This window comes from Eptatretus burgeri, chromosome 4, assembly GCF_056783735.1.
Source record: "Eptatretus burgeri isolate ZD-2024b chromosome 4, Ebu_testis_v1, whole genome shotgun sequence".
Taxonomy (NCBI): domain Eukaryota; kingdom Metazoa; phylum Chordata; class Myxini; order Myxiniformes; family Myxinidae; genus Eptatretus; species Eptatretus burgeri.
The window spans coordinates 114,006,878-114,027,468 of NC_140964.1; the positions used below are offsets into that span (position 1 = coordinate 114,006,878).

General features: G+C 41.2%; 1 protein-coding gene across 10 annotated transcripts in view; it reads right to left on the reverse strand.

The window, feature by feature from the left end:
• Positions 1-20,591, reverse strand: part of HROB (homologous recombination factor with OB-fold) — a 40,327-nt gene that overhangs the window by 12,618 nt on the left and 7,118 nt on the right. For all 10 annotated transcript variants that reach the window (XM_085879789.1, XM_085879799.1, XM_085879790.1 and 7 more), the window contains 7 exons: positions 15,656-15,706; positions 14,122-15,090; positions 8,253-8,339; positions 5,385-5,528; positions 5,165-5,273; positions 1,248-1,333; positions 838-948 (listed from right to left, as the gene is read on the reverse strand). In XM_085879789.1, coding sequence (XP_085735915.1) covers positions 838-948; positions 1,248-1,333; positions 5,165-5,273; positions 5,385-5,528; positions 8,253-8,339; positions 14,122-15,090; positions 15,656-15,706 — 1,557 coding nt within the window. The remainder of the gene's footprint in view (positions 1-837; positions 949-1,247; positions 1,334-5,164; positions 5,274-5,384; positions 5,529-8,252; positions 8,340-14,121; positions 15,091-15,655; positions 15,707-20,591) is intronic.

The following is a 20,591-nucleotide window of genomic DNA, read 5'->3' on the forward strand; positions in this document are numbered from 1 at the left end:
GGAAGTCATCAATATACTTACGAAATCTTTAGATTTCATAAGTAAAAAACGAAAAACATGGATGATGAAGCCTTGGTTGACCCATGTGAATATGTCCATTAATTACATACTGTTTGAACCAGAGTTGGACCATGACTACATCTATCGATTTTGTACTATCGGAATGTACCTTATCGACCTTTAGTTCCTGGAGATCCAGTTAGATCCCAACTGCTATTGGAACAGACCCTTTAGACCCCATACACATTTAGAGTCCAGAGACCTGCAGATCCTTTCGACACACAAACCACACAAGCATCAACGAAGTCTTCTTGAAATCGACAGACGATACTTTTTCCAGAAAGTAATGTGCAGTCTCCACTCACCTGAAGGGTGGGTACTCTGCCAGTGGTGCAAATGACAAAGAAGAAGTTTCTATATATTGCTCCCTTATTTTTGACTGCTCCCATTTCTGCCAAGGCTTAAACCCCAAGCAGTAAGATTTAAATTTTAGGCTTCCATTCTGTGATGCACGTGTAGTACAGAATGCACCTCCACCAAACTGTGAACAATTATGATGCTTTTCACACTTTAATTGCAAAATACAAAATTTGACATCTCATCTACGTTGCATTCATATTTTAATGTTTTATGCATGACGGACAAGTACGTCTTTTCTCCCAACAAGAGTATGAGCTTCTCCAAAAGCGAAACACCCGTGGCTTGTTCAGGGTTTGTATGATCTTAAAAAGCGAGCAAGATTTTTATCTTGCAAAATTATTTTATCTTTTATCAAGCAAGCAAAAAAAATAAAAATAAAAAAAAACTTTATGGAGATGCAAAGGTAGGTGAAGAAACCTGCAAATGAGAAACAGCATGACGGGAGCCGTCTGGGGAAAAGATGTAGATAACGTTGCGAGGTGTGACATTCAAGTAATGGTTTCGACACGTTGGCGACAGCACTCCAACCTGTAGAAGAGACAACCCATTTGACACTGAAGAAACACCGCAGAGGTCACAAATAATCACTTTACAAACAGTAACTGCATGACAAGTATGATAGAAGAAAGCAAAAGCAACACCGTTGTATTGTATTCAAACTAGCAATAAAAACATCAGGCTCAATAATCTCGAGGCCTAATCTTAAGGCCAGGTGCAACACTATTTTGCACATATGCAATGTTGATGGCTTCCTCCAAATGGAAATCCACTGTTTGCTTTAATCTGTCAATTGTATTCCCCCATCCCTTCCAATCACGACTCCAAACCTGTTTGAGGTAGAAGACAGCACCAGGCTTGAGCTCCCCATGTTGCTGCTCCACCAACTGCCGATGCAATGTACCCATCATCTCACCTGCGTAGGCAGGTGAGAAGAGTAGATTCAAAAACATCCAAACTCAAATAACTCTGCTATCAATGTCCAAAGGCCACCGATAGAAATCATACTCATTCAACATGTGGGGAAAACATTTAAATTAACTAGAAGGGCACTCGGTAGAGAGCATACCTCCACCACTTAATACCTGATCCACGAGAACATATCGGGCCCAATACATTTTAGAAATATCATGCTATACAGGACTAGATCGTTTTTGGCCCTATCTCTCAATGGTGAAGAATCGCTTTCAAAATTAAATAACTCGTCTCCAGATCCGGATTTGGATCTTCATCAAAATTGAATTGACTCTTCCTTGTGAAACACCCAACATGACCACCAAGTTTCGTCCAAATCCATCCACAACTTTTTGGGATATCGTGCTATATATTAGGTTACCCCTATCTGTCAAAGGTGAAGAATCTCTTTAAAAATTCTCGAAGTGGGATATGGAAACGGATCTTCACCAAAATCTAATCAGTTCATCCTTGTCACACACCGAACCTGTTAAAAAAAAAAATTCATCCAGATCTTTGAGATATGCTGCACACAAACAAACAAACAAACAAACAAACAAACAGAAAGGGTGAAAACATAACCTCCTTCACCTTCGGTGGCAGAGGTAATAAACGTTACATGACGACCTCTTCAGAAATTATTCCGACATTATCCTGGGGTTGACTGGGGGAAGCTCTGGCATTCGACTGTGGCAAGGGCAGGGATTTGTAATTTGTTCATTTTGCCGGCGAAAGCTCGCCTCCTTTTCATGAAGGATATCGTGGGATCTTCAAAATCCACCAACTAATAAATACCAGCAGATGGGATACCAATTTAACGTCCATCAGAGCGATGGCACATACATTGATGAATCACCCTGCCTGTGATACAACAGGATGGCAGTTTTGATCACAGCTTAGAGGAGAGTGTGCATATCGCGAGACCACCCTGCCAGCCCAAACATTACATGACTGTAGGCCTCAAATTTTGGATCCAATTTCTACCAGTAACATGCATTGCATGCACCTCAAAATAGTTTCAGAGTATTAAAGGGGGAGGTAGGTGGGGAGAGGAGAGGAGAGGGGTTCTGAGATGCTAGCTTTTGGGTATGCAAGAAGCACCTGGACCTTAAAGGAGAGGCTGGGGGAGGGGAGGGTGATGTTATTATCCTTATTCAAATGTGTAGATCACAACACCTCTCACTGCATAATTCAAAACACCTCACTGTACTGGAAAACATGAAGACAGGAATGTGGGACTGTACAAGAAAGAGTGGGCACTTGTAATACCATCTCCAAACTGCAGCAGTGTTACACAATACACATGTACAGAGAGAATTTGCGTTAACCCCCCCACCACACCCCCTCAGGCTAATTGGCAGGGACTTCAAGCAGCGATCAAATTTCCAGACTGGTCCTCCCATCTCCACTTCTTCCGACATAAACTCATCCTGAGAATTCGTTCAAAGAAACTTCATCTCTCTCATGCACAGATTTATCCCATCTCATCTTCAGTTGTCCTACCCTTCCTCCTGCCCATGGTACACTGAAACTTGTGGTGAGGGAGTTGTCCTGAAACAACTTGCCTTTGCCTCATGGAAGGCTAATCCAACTGAAGGCAATCTCAGTTCCTTCCACAAAGCTCAGAACAAGTGTGTGTACCATCAGGAGAGCCAGAAAACATCATTATAATCTCAAGTCTGAACTCTCAAACCTGTCTCCCTCCTCCAAATCCTGGTAGCATCTAGTTAAATGTGCTGCTGTTGTATGTTCCCTCTCCATGCCCTCCCTTACCTCAAAAGATCGCACAGCTGACACTGCACGTAAAAAGGCAGAATGTCTAAACTCGGTGTTTAAACTTGGCTGAATGCCGAAACTCAGAGGGTGTCCCAAACCCATCGCTTTCTGAACCTACCTTACCCAGTCACACCCAGTTGTTACTCCCCCCCCCTCCACCTCACCCACCCACCCCCATCTACTTTCTCAACAATCCTCTTAAACAAGTCCTTTCAATCATTCAAGCTTCTGGATCTCACCCCACCCTCCTCCTCCCGGAGACATTTCCCCAATATTTCCGCAGGGCGCTCAAGGTCCACCAAAAACCCCTTCTGGTAAAACTACCAAAATCACGAATCACTGCTCATCTTCACTCTTTCATTCCTCTTTTTTCCCACCTTTGGAATAAACTTCCTTGCGCTGTTCAATCTCACTCTTCCCTCCACGTCTTCAAAACAGCTGTTCACCACCATCTATCTCCCCCCATCCAAAACGACAATCTTTTATACCCCTGCTTATCCACCCCCAAACCCAACTCCTTCAAATTCCCTGCTTTCCTTCCAGAAAGTCCCTGTTGTGTGAGGACCTGAAAGTCCCTGTTGTGTCCATCTTGTTTACCCTGTGTACCCCGCCCCATCCCTCTCACTTTCACAGATTTCCTAATGTCTGTTCCACACTGTATTTTCCTTCCCTCTCCCACCCCTCATCTCCTGCTACCTTTGTTGTACGTTCTGTGTGTTAGCTCTCATACGAGCCTCTACAGTGCATACAAAATAAAATAATAATAATAATAATAATAATAATAATAAAAAATAAATAAAATAATTTAACCAAAAAAATAAAAAAAAATAAAAAAAAAAAAAAAAAAAAATTGGCAGTTTTCTGATAAAACTTGATTTTACAATCCTGGATTTGTGGCTGGTTACCTGTATAAGCTTTGCTTGACATCATTACGTTGATAATTAAAATAACGTTGGCAGTAAGCCTATATTGTGCATGAGCGAGCAAACCAAGTTAATGTTGCGTTTCATAAATTTGTTAATTGAAGTTCAACAATTTTATGGAATTCTCATTTTTTTTTAATTAATAAATTGCTTAATTAGATGCATATAATCGGCATTATATTGGTCATTGGCTCCCCTGGTCTCTAAATATCGGTATCGACATCGGCCCTTGAAAACTAAACCAAAGGCCAACTGGTATGAGTTTATCATTTCAAGCTACATTTTCACAACATGCGTTTCTAACAATTGATCTAAAAATGAACGTAATCGGCAGCAATGATGATTGCAATGATGTGCAGCATGCCATACAAAGCATGGCGAGGACTCGTGTTGAGAATACAAAAAAAACGGACAAGCGTACTGACATGTTCGAGGGATACGATCGCCCACAGGGAGCAGTCAAACCACTACACCCAGAAAGGCAGCAATCACGCCACAATCATAGAATGAGTTGGGGCCAAGACTGACCGGTTGGAGCAAATTCATGAATGTACTGATCTTCAAGTCCCATAACAAAAATATAATAATCAACCATTTCAATCAATCAAAGCCAAACCACACAATTAAACGGAGAAATTCTCTCTTATTACCTCTGCCACCGAAGGTGAAGGAGGTTATGTTTTCACCCCTTTCTGTCTGTCTGTGTGCAGGATATCTCAAAAAGTTGTAGACGGATCTGGATGAAATTTTGTGGACAGGTTGGGTGTGTGACAAGGACGAACTCATTAGATTTTTGTGAAGCTCCGGATTCGGATCTGACAATTATTTAAGTGATTCTTCACCATTGAGAGATAGGGCTAAAAAGGATATACAGCACACGATCTCAAAAATGTATTGGGCCCGATATGTTCTCGTGGATCAGGAATTACGTGGTGGAGGTATGCGCTCTACCAAGTGCCCTTCTAGTTGTCACAGTGGCAACACAATAAGTTGTAATAATGGTTGTTGGGTTTGTAATTCACAAGATCGGCAATCAAGTTATACAAATAGAGCATTTTATCATGTTCGGTTGATCGCACGTGGGCAGCCAATACCTGTGGGGTCTTTAAAAAGGGCTCGGGCATCTGTGCCGGTTGGAGTGAAAGACTTGAGAAGGACACACATGTCCGATACCTTTCCTTTTGGCAGCTGTCTCAAACCGGCCTTCAAGATGAGGAGGTATGGAGTGAAGATGAAGGCTCAAAATGGTCAAATAAGAGCGAAAGAAAGGCCAAAAATAAAAACATCACATTCAAAGTGAAAGCCGAGACCAACCTTCCTGAGCACCATGACAATGCAATTAGTCCACAGGAAGGATGTTGGGTTTCTCTCGTCCTCTCCGAGGTGTCGTCTCATGTCGGACCAAGCTCCACGTGAGAAGTCTTCCTCAAAAGCCGAGAGCTGGCTCGTGCTCACAGACTACGCAAATGGGAAAACACACTCTATGGCACAATAATCCTTTAGCTCACGTTGGTGACAAGAGTTCTGTATTTTTCGGCCTATATGACGATGTGGAGCACATGTCAAGTTGGCTAATTTTCCCATTTTTCTTTCCTTCATGCAGAGACAAGTTGATTTGGAGTTATAGCATGGACCGGCTCGCTATGCTCGCCTCACCACACACCGCTCCAGAGGCACAGGCTTGTTTTAACTGAGGATTATGACTGCACACAAGTTACTGTATTGTCATGATTTACACCTTTCATAATACAAACATTTTTGTTCAAATGCATTTGTGATCAACGACAGTAATAAGCAAAACTGTTAGTCAGAACAAAAGAGGTGCTAATTCCTCCCGACACTGAAAATGCATCGCTACCTACTGCACTTCCAGGGTCATATTTTCTACCCTCCTTACCCCGAACAACTTCCTTCTAAATTCCCAGTTTTTTTTTTTTCTTCCGAAGAGTTTCCTTCTGTATTCATCTTGTCCACCCCAAGCATCCCCCTTAATGCTCGTCCCTTCCCACAGCCATTGCTTGTCAAAGTCTCCCTCTATTTTGTTCTTGAAATCTGCTGTTGTTGTTTCCCTCCTCTCTCGCTCTACTGTTCCTTCTGTTCTGTTGCGGCCTGATCCGTTCAGTGTTCTACCTCTTCCACGAGCCTCTACTCTGTATTAAAAATAAATAAATAAAAAAGAATGATAAACTAGAACGACACTCAACTTCGTGATGTCGACCGATTGGCCTCCACCCACATTATTACATCATTATACATATTTGCACCAAGTTTGATGTAATCTCTTCAGCTGTTCTCAAGTATCACATTTTTATCTGACACGACCTCTGACCTTTGGTCTCTTGATGCCAAATCAAATCACTTCATCTTTCCATCGTAATACATACTTGTAAAAAGTTTGGTCAAAATCCCATCACTTACTTGTTCACACGTTAACGCAGCAACAATTGTGAGCAAACAGGAAGTCTGACCTTTTACCTCTTGATCCCAAAATATAATCCGTTTATTTACACATCATTACACATATTTGTACCAAGATTGATTCAAATCCCTGAACCCAGATTCAAAATATTGAACAATTCTGGCTGCCAGACCTTGCGTCCGATTAGGCTGAAAGTTAAAACATATTCCTCATGACTACTAGATTATAAATTTTGACCTTTTACTTTGAATGATGAAGTGGTTCAAGAGAATTAAATTTTTTTTAAAAGATTTTCATCCAAACCAACATGGCTGTCAGACCATGTGACTAAATAATTATTCATAAACACCCTGGTATCCTCAAGGCTTGGGGAACATGTGGGTGAAGTTTTCCCTTGAACTGTCAAGCCATTCTGGAGGAGGTTTTTTTAAGGTTTATCCTTCAAAAAAAAATAATCATACCTGCCAAATCATGTGACCCGTGACATCATAGGTGGAGAACTTTTTGTTCTTCGTGGATAGGCGATCATACCTGAAAAGGTTCACCTCGATCTGTTCAGCCATTTAAGAAGATTTTTGAAGGTTTTTATGTTAACATACTGATCGGCTAAAGCGTTTGACGTATGCAATTAAAAATTATACTTGTTTCCCATGGGGAGTACTTCACATGTGCCAAGTTTCAATTTTTTTCCATGGAGAGGTTTCGGAGATACAGAGGTCCAAAGTTTTTTCCTTTTTTCCAATGTGGCTGCCACACCACGTGACCCATGACTTCATAATTATCATGAAAACATTCTACATGAGCAGTCGCACATATGGTGAAAATTTTGTGTCAATCAGATAAGCGGATGCAAAGAAAAGAAAGAAAATTAGCATGGACGGACAACCCGTAAACAATGCCTCCAGCAACTGTCAGCAGAGGCATTTAAAAAAAAAAACCCGCCATTCTTTCATCCTTAGCCTGCTCCGTGTATCGTCTTGTAACCCTCCCTCCAATCTTAAAAGATAATCGTCATCTCATACTCTCTCCGATACCCACCCCTGCTCTATTCTACTCTTGCTGACATCATCCCCTCTCCTTTCTGCCATGTCCTTTTCCCCTTTGAACCTCAGCAGTTTGTGAGCCTGCTTCCCTCGATGCATCTAGCTCACCCACGTCTCGATTCCAACATTTAAACACAAAATAAACAACATCTGCTAACCGTGGCAGATTTTATCGACATCTGTATACTTATTTTTAAGTTTTTGTGCATTTGTACAGAGCATCGAGAGGCCCAAATTTTTTGGATACTTCAGAATCTGTACAAGGTTTTAAGCCACCACACGTTGGCCTTGACTTCTGTTTTGAGGCCATCAAAGGCTACTATAAAACCGTGTATCTTGGGATGTGGGGTCAGGCAGTGCTGCTGCTAGCCTGCAGGCAAAAAGTAAACACCATGAGGCCAAATAACTCCATAGCTTTACAATGTCCAACATGTCCTGAAACCACCGACTGGAAAAGCTCACCCAGCCAAGCATTTCCCCCACCCCCCACAGGCAGCCCCTGCTAGTACAATAATAAAACAAAGACAATAGAGTATTGATGAATGAATAAAGGGCAAGGGAAAGAATGGGAGGAGACAGGAGAAATCGGTGGGGATGAAAGGGGAGAGGATGTACAATACAACTGGCAGCGATATGAGCAAAAAAAATTGATTGTTTTTGCATATGTATTAGATAGATGCCCTTACTCCTGTAATTATGCAGAAATACCTAACAACATACCTCCTCATTGGCTGGTCTTGCAATGGCTCCATGTGCAGGAGAATGTTGTATGGACACCATGACAGTTTCCAGACCACTGACAGTACACTGCAATAACAAGATAACAAATTGATTGCACAACTGGGAATCTCTTCCAGCTGCAGGAAACTTCAACCTTACATAACAAAATGCTTTACAAATGGGGAAGAGGTTTAAAGTGGAGAGAGAAAAAAACAAAAAAAGATGAAATTTTAGGAGAGATTAAAAAAAATAAATAGATTTTAAAAACCCTTAATTGATGAGCTTGTACAAAATAAATAAAAGTTCCATAGTTAAAGAGCAAAACTGAAAAATGGTATTGCCAGAAATCATCATCTTGAGAGGAACTACCAGATTTCTATGGTTAGACTGTAGCTTTCTTGCAGGTGTGTAAGGTATGATTTGCTTAGAAATGAAAGCAGGAACTAAGATTGGCTTTTAAGGTTAACAGTAATATTTTACAGGCTCTTCATTGGTGAACTGGGAGCCGGTGAAGTATTTTCAGGATTGGGGTGATGTGATTAGATTTACAAACTTAAACCATGAACCTGGCTGCCATATTCTGAATGAGTTGTAAGAGCTGAAGAGACGAATCAGGCAAGCCTGCGGAGAGCGAGCTGCAGTAATCCAAGCATCACTTTAATGAGAGAGAGAGCCAGAGCTTCCATTCTCCTCAGATTTGAGCACGAGTGAATTTGGGAAATATTGTGTCGATGGAAGAAAAAACAGATTTACAGACCTCAAAACGGTGGTCAGGGGCTCCTTTTATGACTTCCAACCCTCAACATGGAAGATGATGTCCAGAAGAACATGGAGAAAAATTCAAATTTGTGCGGAGAATGAAGGGAAGCATACAGATAAATTCCAACTGCGTGCATAGGGACTTTGTAGCCACTCTAGTTAATGGCACCATGAACCAATTATAAAATTCCTGCCCTGATGAGCACTCGGAAAGCCAAGGAAAACCAACACAGATTAATCCGAACCACGAGACTGGATTTGCAGCATTATACCGACCTTTGGGGGTAAGGAGGGAGAGCGATTAAATTAGAATGCAACATTTGACGATGCAATGGAGCAATTGATTATTTTGTATCATAGGTGTCCTGCTTCTCCATAATTAATCATGGAATAAAAACAAGATTTTCAAGAAATATTCCAATTCAAGTCATTTTGCAAACAAGTACAGTTAATACAGATGTTTCATTTGCAAATCTATCCTTCATCTTCCACAACACAAATGTTGCACGAGATTTATTTTCAACTCAAATCAGGTCTTCGTATTGAGCATCTCTATTTGGGTTTTTAAGAAGTTTTTCTCTTCTTAAGTTTTTTTTTTTTTCATCTCTTAAGTTTTTTTGCAGGGTCCATTATTTTTTATATTTTGGTGGTGCGATATTTCAACAAGTTTTGTACTATGCACCTGGGATGCTACAGACATTCAATTCAACCACTTTAATGGCCCCTGAATGTGAAAAATCACAGAGTAATCCATTTTCATTCAATGTACATACATACATACATACATACACTAGAGAAAGTCTACACCCCCTTTCAAAATTTTCACCTTTTGTTGCCTTCGAGCCTGGAATTATATTGCATGAAGTCAGACTATTTCCACCTTTATTTGAACATCGCAACCCACAACCTGCAAGTGAAAAACAAATTCTTCAAATTTCAGAACATTAATTAAAAATACAAAACTAGAATATCTTGGTTGGAGAAGTGTCCACCCCCTGGAGGAAGCAACTTTGACAAATGCGAGTCTGTTGGGATAGGTCTCTATCAACTTTGCACACCTTGATTGGGCAACATTTGCCCATTCTTTTAAACAACACTGTTCAAGCTCAGTCATATTCTATGGGGAGCGTTGATGGACAGCAATCCTCAAAGTCATGCCACAGATTTTCAAGTGGATTTAGGTCAGGGCTCTGACTGGGCCACTCAAGGACATTTATCTTTTTTGTTCCTCAGCCACTCCATTGTAGCTTTGGCTGTGTGCTTCGGGTCATTGTCATGCTGAAAGGGGAACTTCCGTCCCAATTTCAACATTCCTGCAGAGGGCAACAGGTTTTCCTTGAGGACTTTTCTGCATTTTGCTTCATCCATTTTCCCTTCTAGCCTGACAAGTGCCCCAGTCCCTGCTGATGAGAAACATCCCATAACATGATTCTGCCACCACCAGGCTTCACAGTAGGGATGGTGTTCTTTGGGTGATGTGCTGTGTTGGGTTTGCGCCAAACGTAATGTTTTTCATTTCGGCCAAAAAGTTCCATCTTGGCTTCGTCAGACCACAAAACTTTTGCCGTATGACTTCAGAATCTCCAGAGTGGTTTTTGTGCATACCTGAAACAGGACTCAAGGTGGGCTTTTTTGAGTAATGGCTGCCTTCTTTCTACCCAATCATACAGGCCAGACTTGTGGAGTGCTTGGGATCTTGATGTCACATGCACACAATGACCAGTCTTTGCCATAGAGGCATGTGGCCCTTTCAAAGTTGCCATTGGCCTCTCTGATCAGTCTCCTCCTTGCTTGGTCATCATGTTTGGAGGGACTGCCTGATCTAGGCAGGGTCTTGGTGGTACCATACACCTTCCACTTCTTAATGATTGCCTTGACTGTGCTCCAAGGAATATTCAAGGTCTTTGAAATATTTTATACCCATCCCATGATCTGTGCCTTTTCACAATTATATCCTGGAGGTTTTTTGAAAACTCCTTGGTGCTCATGGTTGAGTTTTTGCTGTGAAATGCACTACCCAGCAGAGGAAACCTACAGGAAGAGCTTAATTTATTCTGACATAATCAGAATCACTGCAATTCAACACAAGTGGAGGACAATCAACTTGGTGTGTGATTTTGAAGGCGATTGGTTACACCTGAGCCAATTTACAATTGCTATTATAAGGGGGGTGAACACTTATCCAACCAAGATATTCTAGTTTTGTATTTTTAATGAATTATCTGAAATTTGTAGAATTTGTTTTTCACTTGGAAGTTGTGGGTTACGATGTGTAAATAAAGATGGAAAAAGTCTGACTTTATGCAACTTAAATCCAGGTGATAAGGCAACAAAAGGTGAAAATTTTGAAAGGGGGTGTAGACTTTCTACAGGCACTGTACATACAGTAACTTCCAAAAGTATTCACACCCCTTGACTTTTGCACATTTTGTTGTGTTACAGCTTGAATAAGCCTGATGTTGGATTAGTGGTTCAGGTAGCTGGCTTGGGATGTTAGGGTTCTGCATTTGAGCCCCGTTGGCTGCTTAATGAACATCAGGTGGGGTTGACTCAGCCTGGCATCCTTCCGAGGTCGACAAAATGAGTACCAGTGTACTGGCAGAGGGGCACAGCATCAGCGGTACAGCCACGCTTCCAAGAAATGATAGCTACCCAATGCAAGAACAGAACTAGAGGGGGGGCACTCGGTAGAGTGCAAAACCTCCGCCGCCAATACTGCTAGGTCACTCAAGTGAACCTGATATCCTATTCATTCAATTTGACGTCAAGTGCTCACAGAGTTATAGTTTGCAACTTTCCCTTTTACTTTTAACTTTTACATACTCAATTCATTCGTCATAACGAGATTCCTCGAGACAGAAATTGATTTTACGTGGGTATATCCACCTGAAGTTCCAAAATCAGCCGCAATTATAATTTTGCCATGTTTTTTTGTTGGAAATCACTTACAACATGTAGAAATGCAAAAAAAAAAAAAAAAAAAAAAAAAAATCGAAATTTTGTTGAAAAAAAAGTTCCAAAAATTTTTTTTTCTCTAAATTTTTTTTTTTGGGGGGGGGGGGGTTGGAAATCACTTAAAACATGTAGAAACGCAAAAAAAAATTCAAATATTTTTCGAAATCCGTCGTGGAGTTTTTCCATAATACTCTTCACAAACACAAACAAACAAACAGAAAGGGGTGAAAACGGTAACCTCCGATCTTCGATGGCGGAGGTTAATAAAACAGCCTGAATTTGAAATGGATTAAATTGAGATTTTTTTTTTCTTGTCAATGATCTACACAAAATATCCCATAATGTCAAAGTGGAATTTTTTTTTTAAAGAAATTTTACAAATTCATTAAAATGAAAAGCTGAAATGTCTGAGTCAATAAGTATTCAACCCCTTTGTGATGACACTCCAAATTAAACTCTGGTGCATCCAATTTCCTTTGGTCATCTTTGAAAGGTCTCCACACTTGATTGGAGTCCACCTTTGGCCAATTCAGTTGATTGGTTCGACATGATTTAAAAAGAAACACACCATTCCATACAAGGTCCCACCAGTTGACAGTGCATGTCAGATCAAAAACTCAATCATGAAGTCCAAGGAAATGTCCTTAGAATTGTGAAGAGGCATAGATCTGGGAAAGGGTATAAAACAATTTATAGAGTGTTGAAAGTTCCCAAAAGCACAGTGCACACCATCATTAGAAAACAGAAAGAATATGGAACGACCCAGACTCTTCCTCGAGCTGGCCATCTGACCCAATCTTAGTAACCGGGCAAGAAGTATCTTGGTCAGGGATATGTACAAGAACCCAATGACCACTGACAGGAATACAGAGTTCCTTGGCTGAGATGGGAGAACCTGCCAGGAGGGGAACGATCTCTGCGGCACTTCACTTCAAATCTCGGATTTATGGGAGAGTGGCCAGATGGAAGCCTCTCCTGAGAAAAAGGCACATGGCAGTTCGCCTGGAGTTTGCAAAAAGGAACGTGAAAGACACTGAGAGCATGAGGCAAAATATTGTGTGGTCTGACGAGACAAAAATTGAACTCTTTGGTGTGAATGCAAAGTGCTACATCCAGCAGAAACCGAGCACAGCTCATCACCCATCTAACACCATCCTCACCCTGAAGCATGGTGATAGCAAACTTCATGCTATGGAGATGCTTTTCAGTGGCAGGAACTGGGAGATTTGCAAGGACAAGGGAACAATTTATGGAGTGAAATAAGGGCAAATCCTTTTGGAGAACCTGCTTCAAAGTGCAAAAGACCTTGGACTGCGGCAAAGATTGACATTCCAACAGGACAATTACCCCAAGCTAACAGCCAAAGCAACACTGGAATGACTTCAGAACAAGAACGTGAAAAGTCCTCGAGTGGCCCAGCCTAAGCCCAGACTTGAATCCCATTGAGAATCTGTGGAAAGACTTGAAGATTGCTGTTCCCTGACACTCCCCATTCAACTTAACAGAGCTTGAGCAAATCTGCAAGGAAGAATGGGAGAGAATCCCCAAATCCAGATGCGCAAAGCTGATACAGACACACCAAGAAGAGTCGAAGCTGCAGTCGCTGCCAAAGGCGCTTCTACGAAGTATTCACTCAGGGGGATGAATACTTACATAATTTTTTTTCTGTATTTGTAAAAATTTTCAAAAACAAGTTTTCACTTTGTCATTATGGGGTATTTTGTGTCGATCAGTGACAAAATAAATGTATTTAATTTTAAATTCAGGCTGTAACACAACAAAATGTGAAATATTTGTGTCAATTCCCTCGTCTATAATCACTCCACACATAGTGACCAAACTTCCCAGGGGCATGACTGATAATGTTCTAAAATTCTGCTTGTGGTAACCAAATGTACTTCCAACTCATTTTATTTAATTCAGCCAAATCAAAAGTACACTTTGCTATGCTGATTTATGCTCAGGCATTACGGTGGACGATGATGCAATATCAACTGTCACAGGATTGTGGCAGTCATCATCATCTCTATTCACTCTGTGCCATCAAATTCCATTCCATCCCATAACTAGTTCTTGAATATCCACAGTTTACAATACAAGATAAAAACAATCCTGGCCATTTACTTCATCGATACAAGATAAGAGCAAAACCTACATGTTGCGGGAGGAGACCTGCCGGACCAGGAAAACGCCGTTTAGCACAGCTGGGGCTCGCTTTGGCGCAGTGAGGGAGGGGAGTGAGACGGTTTGATGCAGACACAAGCTGTGCTAGCCTGTTCGTAATCACACGAGCTTGAAGGGGAACGGAGGGATCCGGTGGCACTGTTGGGCTTGGCATTGCCAAGAGTGGTCGATTTTGCTGTGGCAATGCCAGGGAGGGCTGTGGTGAAAGTCCAGAAAAAAGTGATCCGACTAAATGACTGCCAGAAGGTGGATGTAGTCCATTTCGATGTGGTGGTGAAGTTGATCGAAGTTGTGCCATGGAAAGGGGACGAAAAATAGGTTTACGACTTCCCAAGCTCGGTGTACTCTGGGCAGAAACGGAAAACTGTGGCCTGCATCGTGATTCCGAAGAGGGTTGAGAAGGTCGGACGGTCGACGTGCCATTAGCAAGTCCCAACAACTTTTGAAGAGCAGCAGGACAGCTCGCTGCTGGTTTAGGCATTCTCTGGCAGGATGACACTGCCAACGAGACGTTTCTCGTTTCATTTTTGCTCTCAGTCCTGGCTACATTTTGATGAAACACTGAAGAAGAACCCAAAGCATTGAGCAAGGAATTTGTTCCCAGCAATCCAGAACCCTTCTCCTCTGTGGTTCTCAATGTTTTCCTTTTTTTGCTAATGCCAAAATCAAGGTCAGCATCAAGTGAAAAATGCAAATCATCATCAAGTTCAGGAAAGTCATCATCCATGCCAAGCTGCACGGAAAAGTTAACAGCAGTTGTGGAACTCTCCTTGGCTGGTAGTGTGAAAACTGGTTGGACGAGTGTGCTGGTTGCTTGTAGTGCAAGTGCTGGGGATGGTAAGGCGTTGCCATCTGACACCCTGGTAGCTGCAGAGGGGGTAGAGACTATGGAACGCTCTGTGACGTCGCTCTCCGCGTCCAGGACAGCTGACATAAACTCCTGAGAGAAACAGAAAATATTCATTAAAAAGGTGGATGGGATCAATGTGAACCACAGAGAAAAGCTCCCACAAAGAACACCATTGTATGAAGGACAAACAGGTGCAGACTACAATTCAGAATTGGAATGTACCATAACTATAGAACACTGTTTTTATAAAAGGTACAACGAACTATACGCAATTTAGTGTCTTCTGTTTGTCTGTCTGACTGCTTTTTTTTTGACTGATACATTAGGTCATTACTTATCAAATGTCAATGTCGGGACAGTTTCAACGGGAAAAATATTTTAAAAATCCCGTGAAAAACTGCTAATATGTCCGCAAAAAAACCCAAAAAAGTGAAAGTGCGAAAAAAAACAACAAAAAACAAACCACGAATACGTGATGCACAGAGCTGCGAATGCAGAAGCAGGTCACATTTAATCAACAGCGAATATGCGGGGTCTGTAAACAGCAGGGTCTGACAGTACTGTACACTATATCGCAGCTATGTTTGCATCTCAAATTGACGTACGAAATCAGAAGTTTGTCATGTTTGAAACCAATCAAAAGGAGACACTTCACCTCGTCATCAAAATCGTCATCATCGATGATGGATAATGCATTGTCACCAGCCTGCGAGGAATGAAAGAGATGCTCATGCACACATCATGTTCCTTGAAACACTGATCACAATATTATGTTAAGAATTTAAACAAAATATGGTCATTGCCACATGTATTAACAGGCCGACAATTATAAAATAACCATCATAATAATAGGAATTAAATAAAAACAACAAAACATGCTGCATTCAAAATTTACGGGAAGTGCATAAAAAAATTAAATACTTATCCCCACGCTTTTTGAAAAAATAAAAATAAAAAAACCTGGAGATGTAATCATCTCCGTATGTCCGTCCGCCTGTCACGCTATCTCCTCAAAACGGTTGGGCCAAAATTTCACCAAAATTGATAGTTATGATCACCACATTGCACAAAGGTGTAAGAGCAGTATCATTTTAGGACTACACCCCCTCAGGTGGGGTTAAAAGGTAAAATACTTTTTTTGGGGGGGGTGGATTTGACCCTGGGCTCAAGGCCAAAGGGGTGGGGACTTGGGGTCACACAGGTCAAAATGAGAAAATAATTTTTATCTCTAAATGTGATATTGGGTCATTGATGTGGACCTTTTTCCCCATCTTTCAACATTGCTTTAGGTGGGAAGCGTGGGGATTTGCGGTGGCGCACCATCGACTTCACTCGAGTTTCAATTATTGTACATTCACAACTTACAATTAATTTTCAATCCAGTTTGAATTACAATTCCACGACACCTGAGAAGGTGGAGAAGGTTCTTTCAAGCCTAAACTATGATCCTGCAACTGGACTGCTCGGGCAACAGTTAACATGTATTAAAAACCTGTTCTGCTGCACTTGCACATTCTCTCTCTGACCCCTTCACTCTATCATTTACACTAGCTCATCTTCCATCTGCTTGTTAGTCCACCAACATTATTGCACTCCATAAACTAGAACGGGCACTCAGTAGAGCGCACACCTTCGCCAACGCTACATTTTGCCCCCCCCCCAGAAACCGTTGATTGTGAGGGTATTTAATCCCATACCACATCTGCCATCTCATATGTATTATGATGGCTTAAAAACATTAAATTTCCTGTGTCATATCGTATATCACAAGATTGGGCATTGAATTCACAACATTTTGGCATTGGTTGCATGCAAATTGGATAAAAATCGACCGCACTATGGCAAAATGATGATTTTGACCTTTTCATGACCTCGACCTTTGTACTCTTAATTTTGTAATTGGTATTAGAGTGTGGGGAACAGAACAGTCAACATTTTGGTGTTGGTTTCATGCAAATCGGTTAAGAATTGACCGTGTTATGACAAAAACCGCACATTTTGCAATGTCGTGACCCCCCCCCCCCCACGCTGACCTTTAACTCCCAACCACTAATAAGGGTTATTACGTCATTGTGTCATGTCACATATCACAAGATGGGGCATTGAATTCTGAACATTTTGGCATTAGTTGCATGCAAATTGGATACAAATTGACCGCGCTATGGTAAAAAGACGATTTTGACCTTTTCATGACCTTGACCTTTGACCCGATCGCTCCCAAAATCGAATCAAATGGTCCTCGGATAATAACCAATCATCCCACCAAATTTGCTGCGATTCAGTTCAATACTTTTGGAGTTATGCGAATAACAAACAAACAAACACACATATTCACAAATAAATAAATAAATACACAGCGATCAAAACATAACCTTCACAACAAAGTTTGCGAAGGTAAAAAGGTGCAAAAACTGATCCCCTAAACTACAGACCTATCAGCTTACTTTCAATTATCAGCAAGGTCATGGAATCCATCAATGCAATCAATATGATATCCTTCCTTTTCTCAAACACCCTCGGGGTTTAAGATGAAGTCACTCCACATTGGTGATGCTGCTTCGACTCGCCCAACAATGGATGGAGGCCCTCAATGTCAGACGTGAGATCAGGGCTATCTCTCTGGACATATATTGAGCTTTTCATACAGTCTGGCATCCTGCCTTACTCTCCAAACTCTCTGAATATGGCATCGAAGGCCAACTCCACACATGGCAAACCAATTTCCTCCAGTCTCATAGCCAACGTGTAGCACTCAACGAATCCTTTATCTCCACTCGCGGTCAAGGCTGGGATGCCCCAAGGAAGTGTTCTGGGCACAGTCCTATTCCTGATCATCATCAATGATCTCTCTGACTCCAGAAAATCCTTTATCTATTTTCTGACAACTCCACCCTCTGCTGTGACATCCCTCATCCTTCAGTCAGGCAGGCTGCAGCCTCTTCCCTCTCTTCAGACATTGAGAAAAAAAAATATCACAAGCTGGCCAAACACTTGGAATAAGTCTTTCAATCCTGACAAATCTCACAATCACTATTTCTCTCAGAAAGAGCCATCTGGCAAGCTTTAGCAACTTTCTGAACAACCCTATTGACGAAGTTCATTCAAACTCCTGGGTCTCACTTTCAGCCACAATCTTTCTTGAGCATACTACATTTCAAAGTTGGCCTCCAAAGTCAGCCTGGGCATCCTCCATCGTACAAAGTTGGCACACCTGAAATCCACTCCACCTACAAGGCCTTCATACACAGCTTGATGGAGTTCTGCTCTCCCCTTTGAGCTGGCTCCCTTGCCTCACATGTTGCTCAGCATGATGCCATGGAAACAAAGGCCTTCAAGATCATTGGAATCTCCAGCACTGAAGCTGAATCTGAGTCCACTAGCAGGGTACCCATGCCCTAGGTGGGTCGAGTTTGCACATAACTTGCAGAAAAAAAAGGTATAGTCTGTTTTGCAAGAAGACTACAGATGTTTGCAAAGGTTCAATTGGTCTAAAGGTCTCAGTGGTCAAGAGTCGAAGCTGTCTGAAGGGTATAAAAGGTCGAAAGGTGCCTAAACAGTAAAAGGGGTCTTAATAGTCAGCTGGGTCATCCGGGTCTTCTGACCTAAGTAAACACAGTCGTGTTAAAAGACTGGCCTTTACAGCCCGACTCAAATCGTCCTCAAGAAGGGGGGACAGATAAATACACAGTGTTTTATAAAAAGAGACAAGTATAAAAGGCCATCAAAAATGAGGGGTTAGAGTTATTTTATTCAAAATATTCAAGGAGACTGGAACATTTCATGTTTGGTAGCAAGAAGGGTTATTTTAAAATGCTACATGTACAAATGTGATCCTATTTTTTTTTTATCTTATGGGACGTTTCATTTTGAATGTTACAACTTCATGAGTGCGCTTTAGTCTGAAGCATCAGCCTCATGTCAGGTGTGCTGATACTTTATGTAAATCTGCACTTGTTTTACTTTGCGCATGCTGCACATCATGTGCAGCAAAATTCACCTCCCTTTCCCTTGTATTTATTGTTTAAAAATAACAATAGAAAACCCTTCTGTACACCACCCTTGAGGTTCAGGTTGTAAGTGATTCTCTACAATTCCAATGGAAGATATGCAATTACACTTTCATGGAAAATGGTTTGACTTTGTTTTTTTTGTCCTCAAAAATATAACGTAGTGAAGTCATGTTAAAAGATTGCCCTTCAAAACCAGTCAAATCCTCCTTTTGAAAAGACGGACAAATAAACACATATAAAAATAAACAAAATATATATCACATCACCATCACAGACAGATCAGTGGTCCTCATATTCCACTGCCTCCTTTCTGTGCTCCACCCCCCCCCTCCCCACACGTTTCTCGGAGTTTCCTTCTGTATCCATCTTGTCCACCCCATCCATGTGTATTTTGCGACCTGTTTTTGTCCGTTACATCCTGATCTGTCCAGTGTAGTAGCTCTTCCACATACTTACGCAATGGGTACAAAACAAAACTAGAGGGGGAGCACTCGGGAGAGTGCAAAACCTCCGCCGCCAATACTGCTGGGTCACTCAAATGAACCTTATATCTTATTCATTAAATATGATGTCAACAGTGCTGACAGAGTTATAGTTCTTTTCTCCAACATTTTTTTTGGGTGGGGAGGGGGGGGGGTTGGAAATCACTTAAAACATGTAAAAATGCAAAAAAAAAAAAAAAAAAAAATCGAAATTTTGTTGAAAAAAGTTGCAAAATTTTTTTTTCTCGAACAATTTTTTTGGGGGCGGGGGGTTGGAAATCACTTAAAACATGTAGATATGCAAAAAATCCCCTTTTTTGGGGGGGGGTTGGAAATCATGAAAAAAAAAAATGTAAAAATGCAAAAAAAAAAATTTTCTCAAACAAGTTTTTTTGGGGGGGTTGGAAATCACTTAAAATATGTAGAAATGCAAAAAAAAAGTTTTTTTCTCTAAATTTTTTGGGGGGGTTGGAAATCACTAAGCATGTAGAAATGCAAAAAAAAAATTCTCAATTTTTTTTTGGGGGGGGGAGGGAAAAATTTTTTGGGGGGGTTGGAAATCACTTAAAACATGTAGAACTGCAAAAAAAAATTTTTCTCCAACAATTTTTCTTTTTTTGGGGGGGAGGGACCAAGTCCAAAATTTAATGGCATGATCGTTGGACCATACCTACCCCCCCACCCCCACCAAGTTTCGTCGAAATCCGTCGAGGAGTTTTTCCGTAATACTGTTCACAAACAAACAAACAAACAGGGGTGAAAACAGTAACCTCCATCCATCTTCGAAGATGGCGGAGGTTAACAAACAAAAAATAAACAACAGCACTTGATAGAGCACATACTTCCACCACACTGAACAGTTTACATTTTGTATCCCACTGATCGGTCGGATCTGCATACGGACTTTGACCAAAATCATATCACCTTGTTCTTGTCACCGACACAACTCATCCACGAAGTTTTGTCATAACTCATCCAAAACTTTTTGATATACCATGCTATATATTGTTTTGGCCCCATCGCTCAAAATGGTGAAGAATCACTTAAAAAAATGATCGCATCCAAATAGATCTGGATCTTCCCCAAAATCTAATCAATT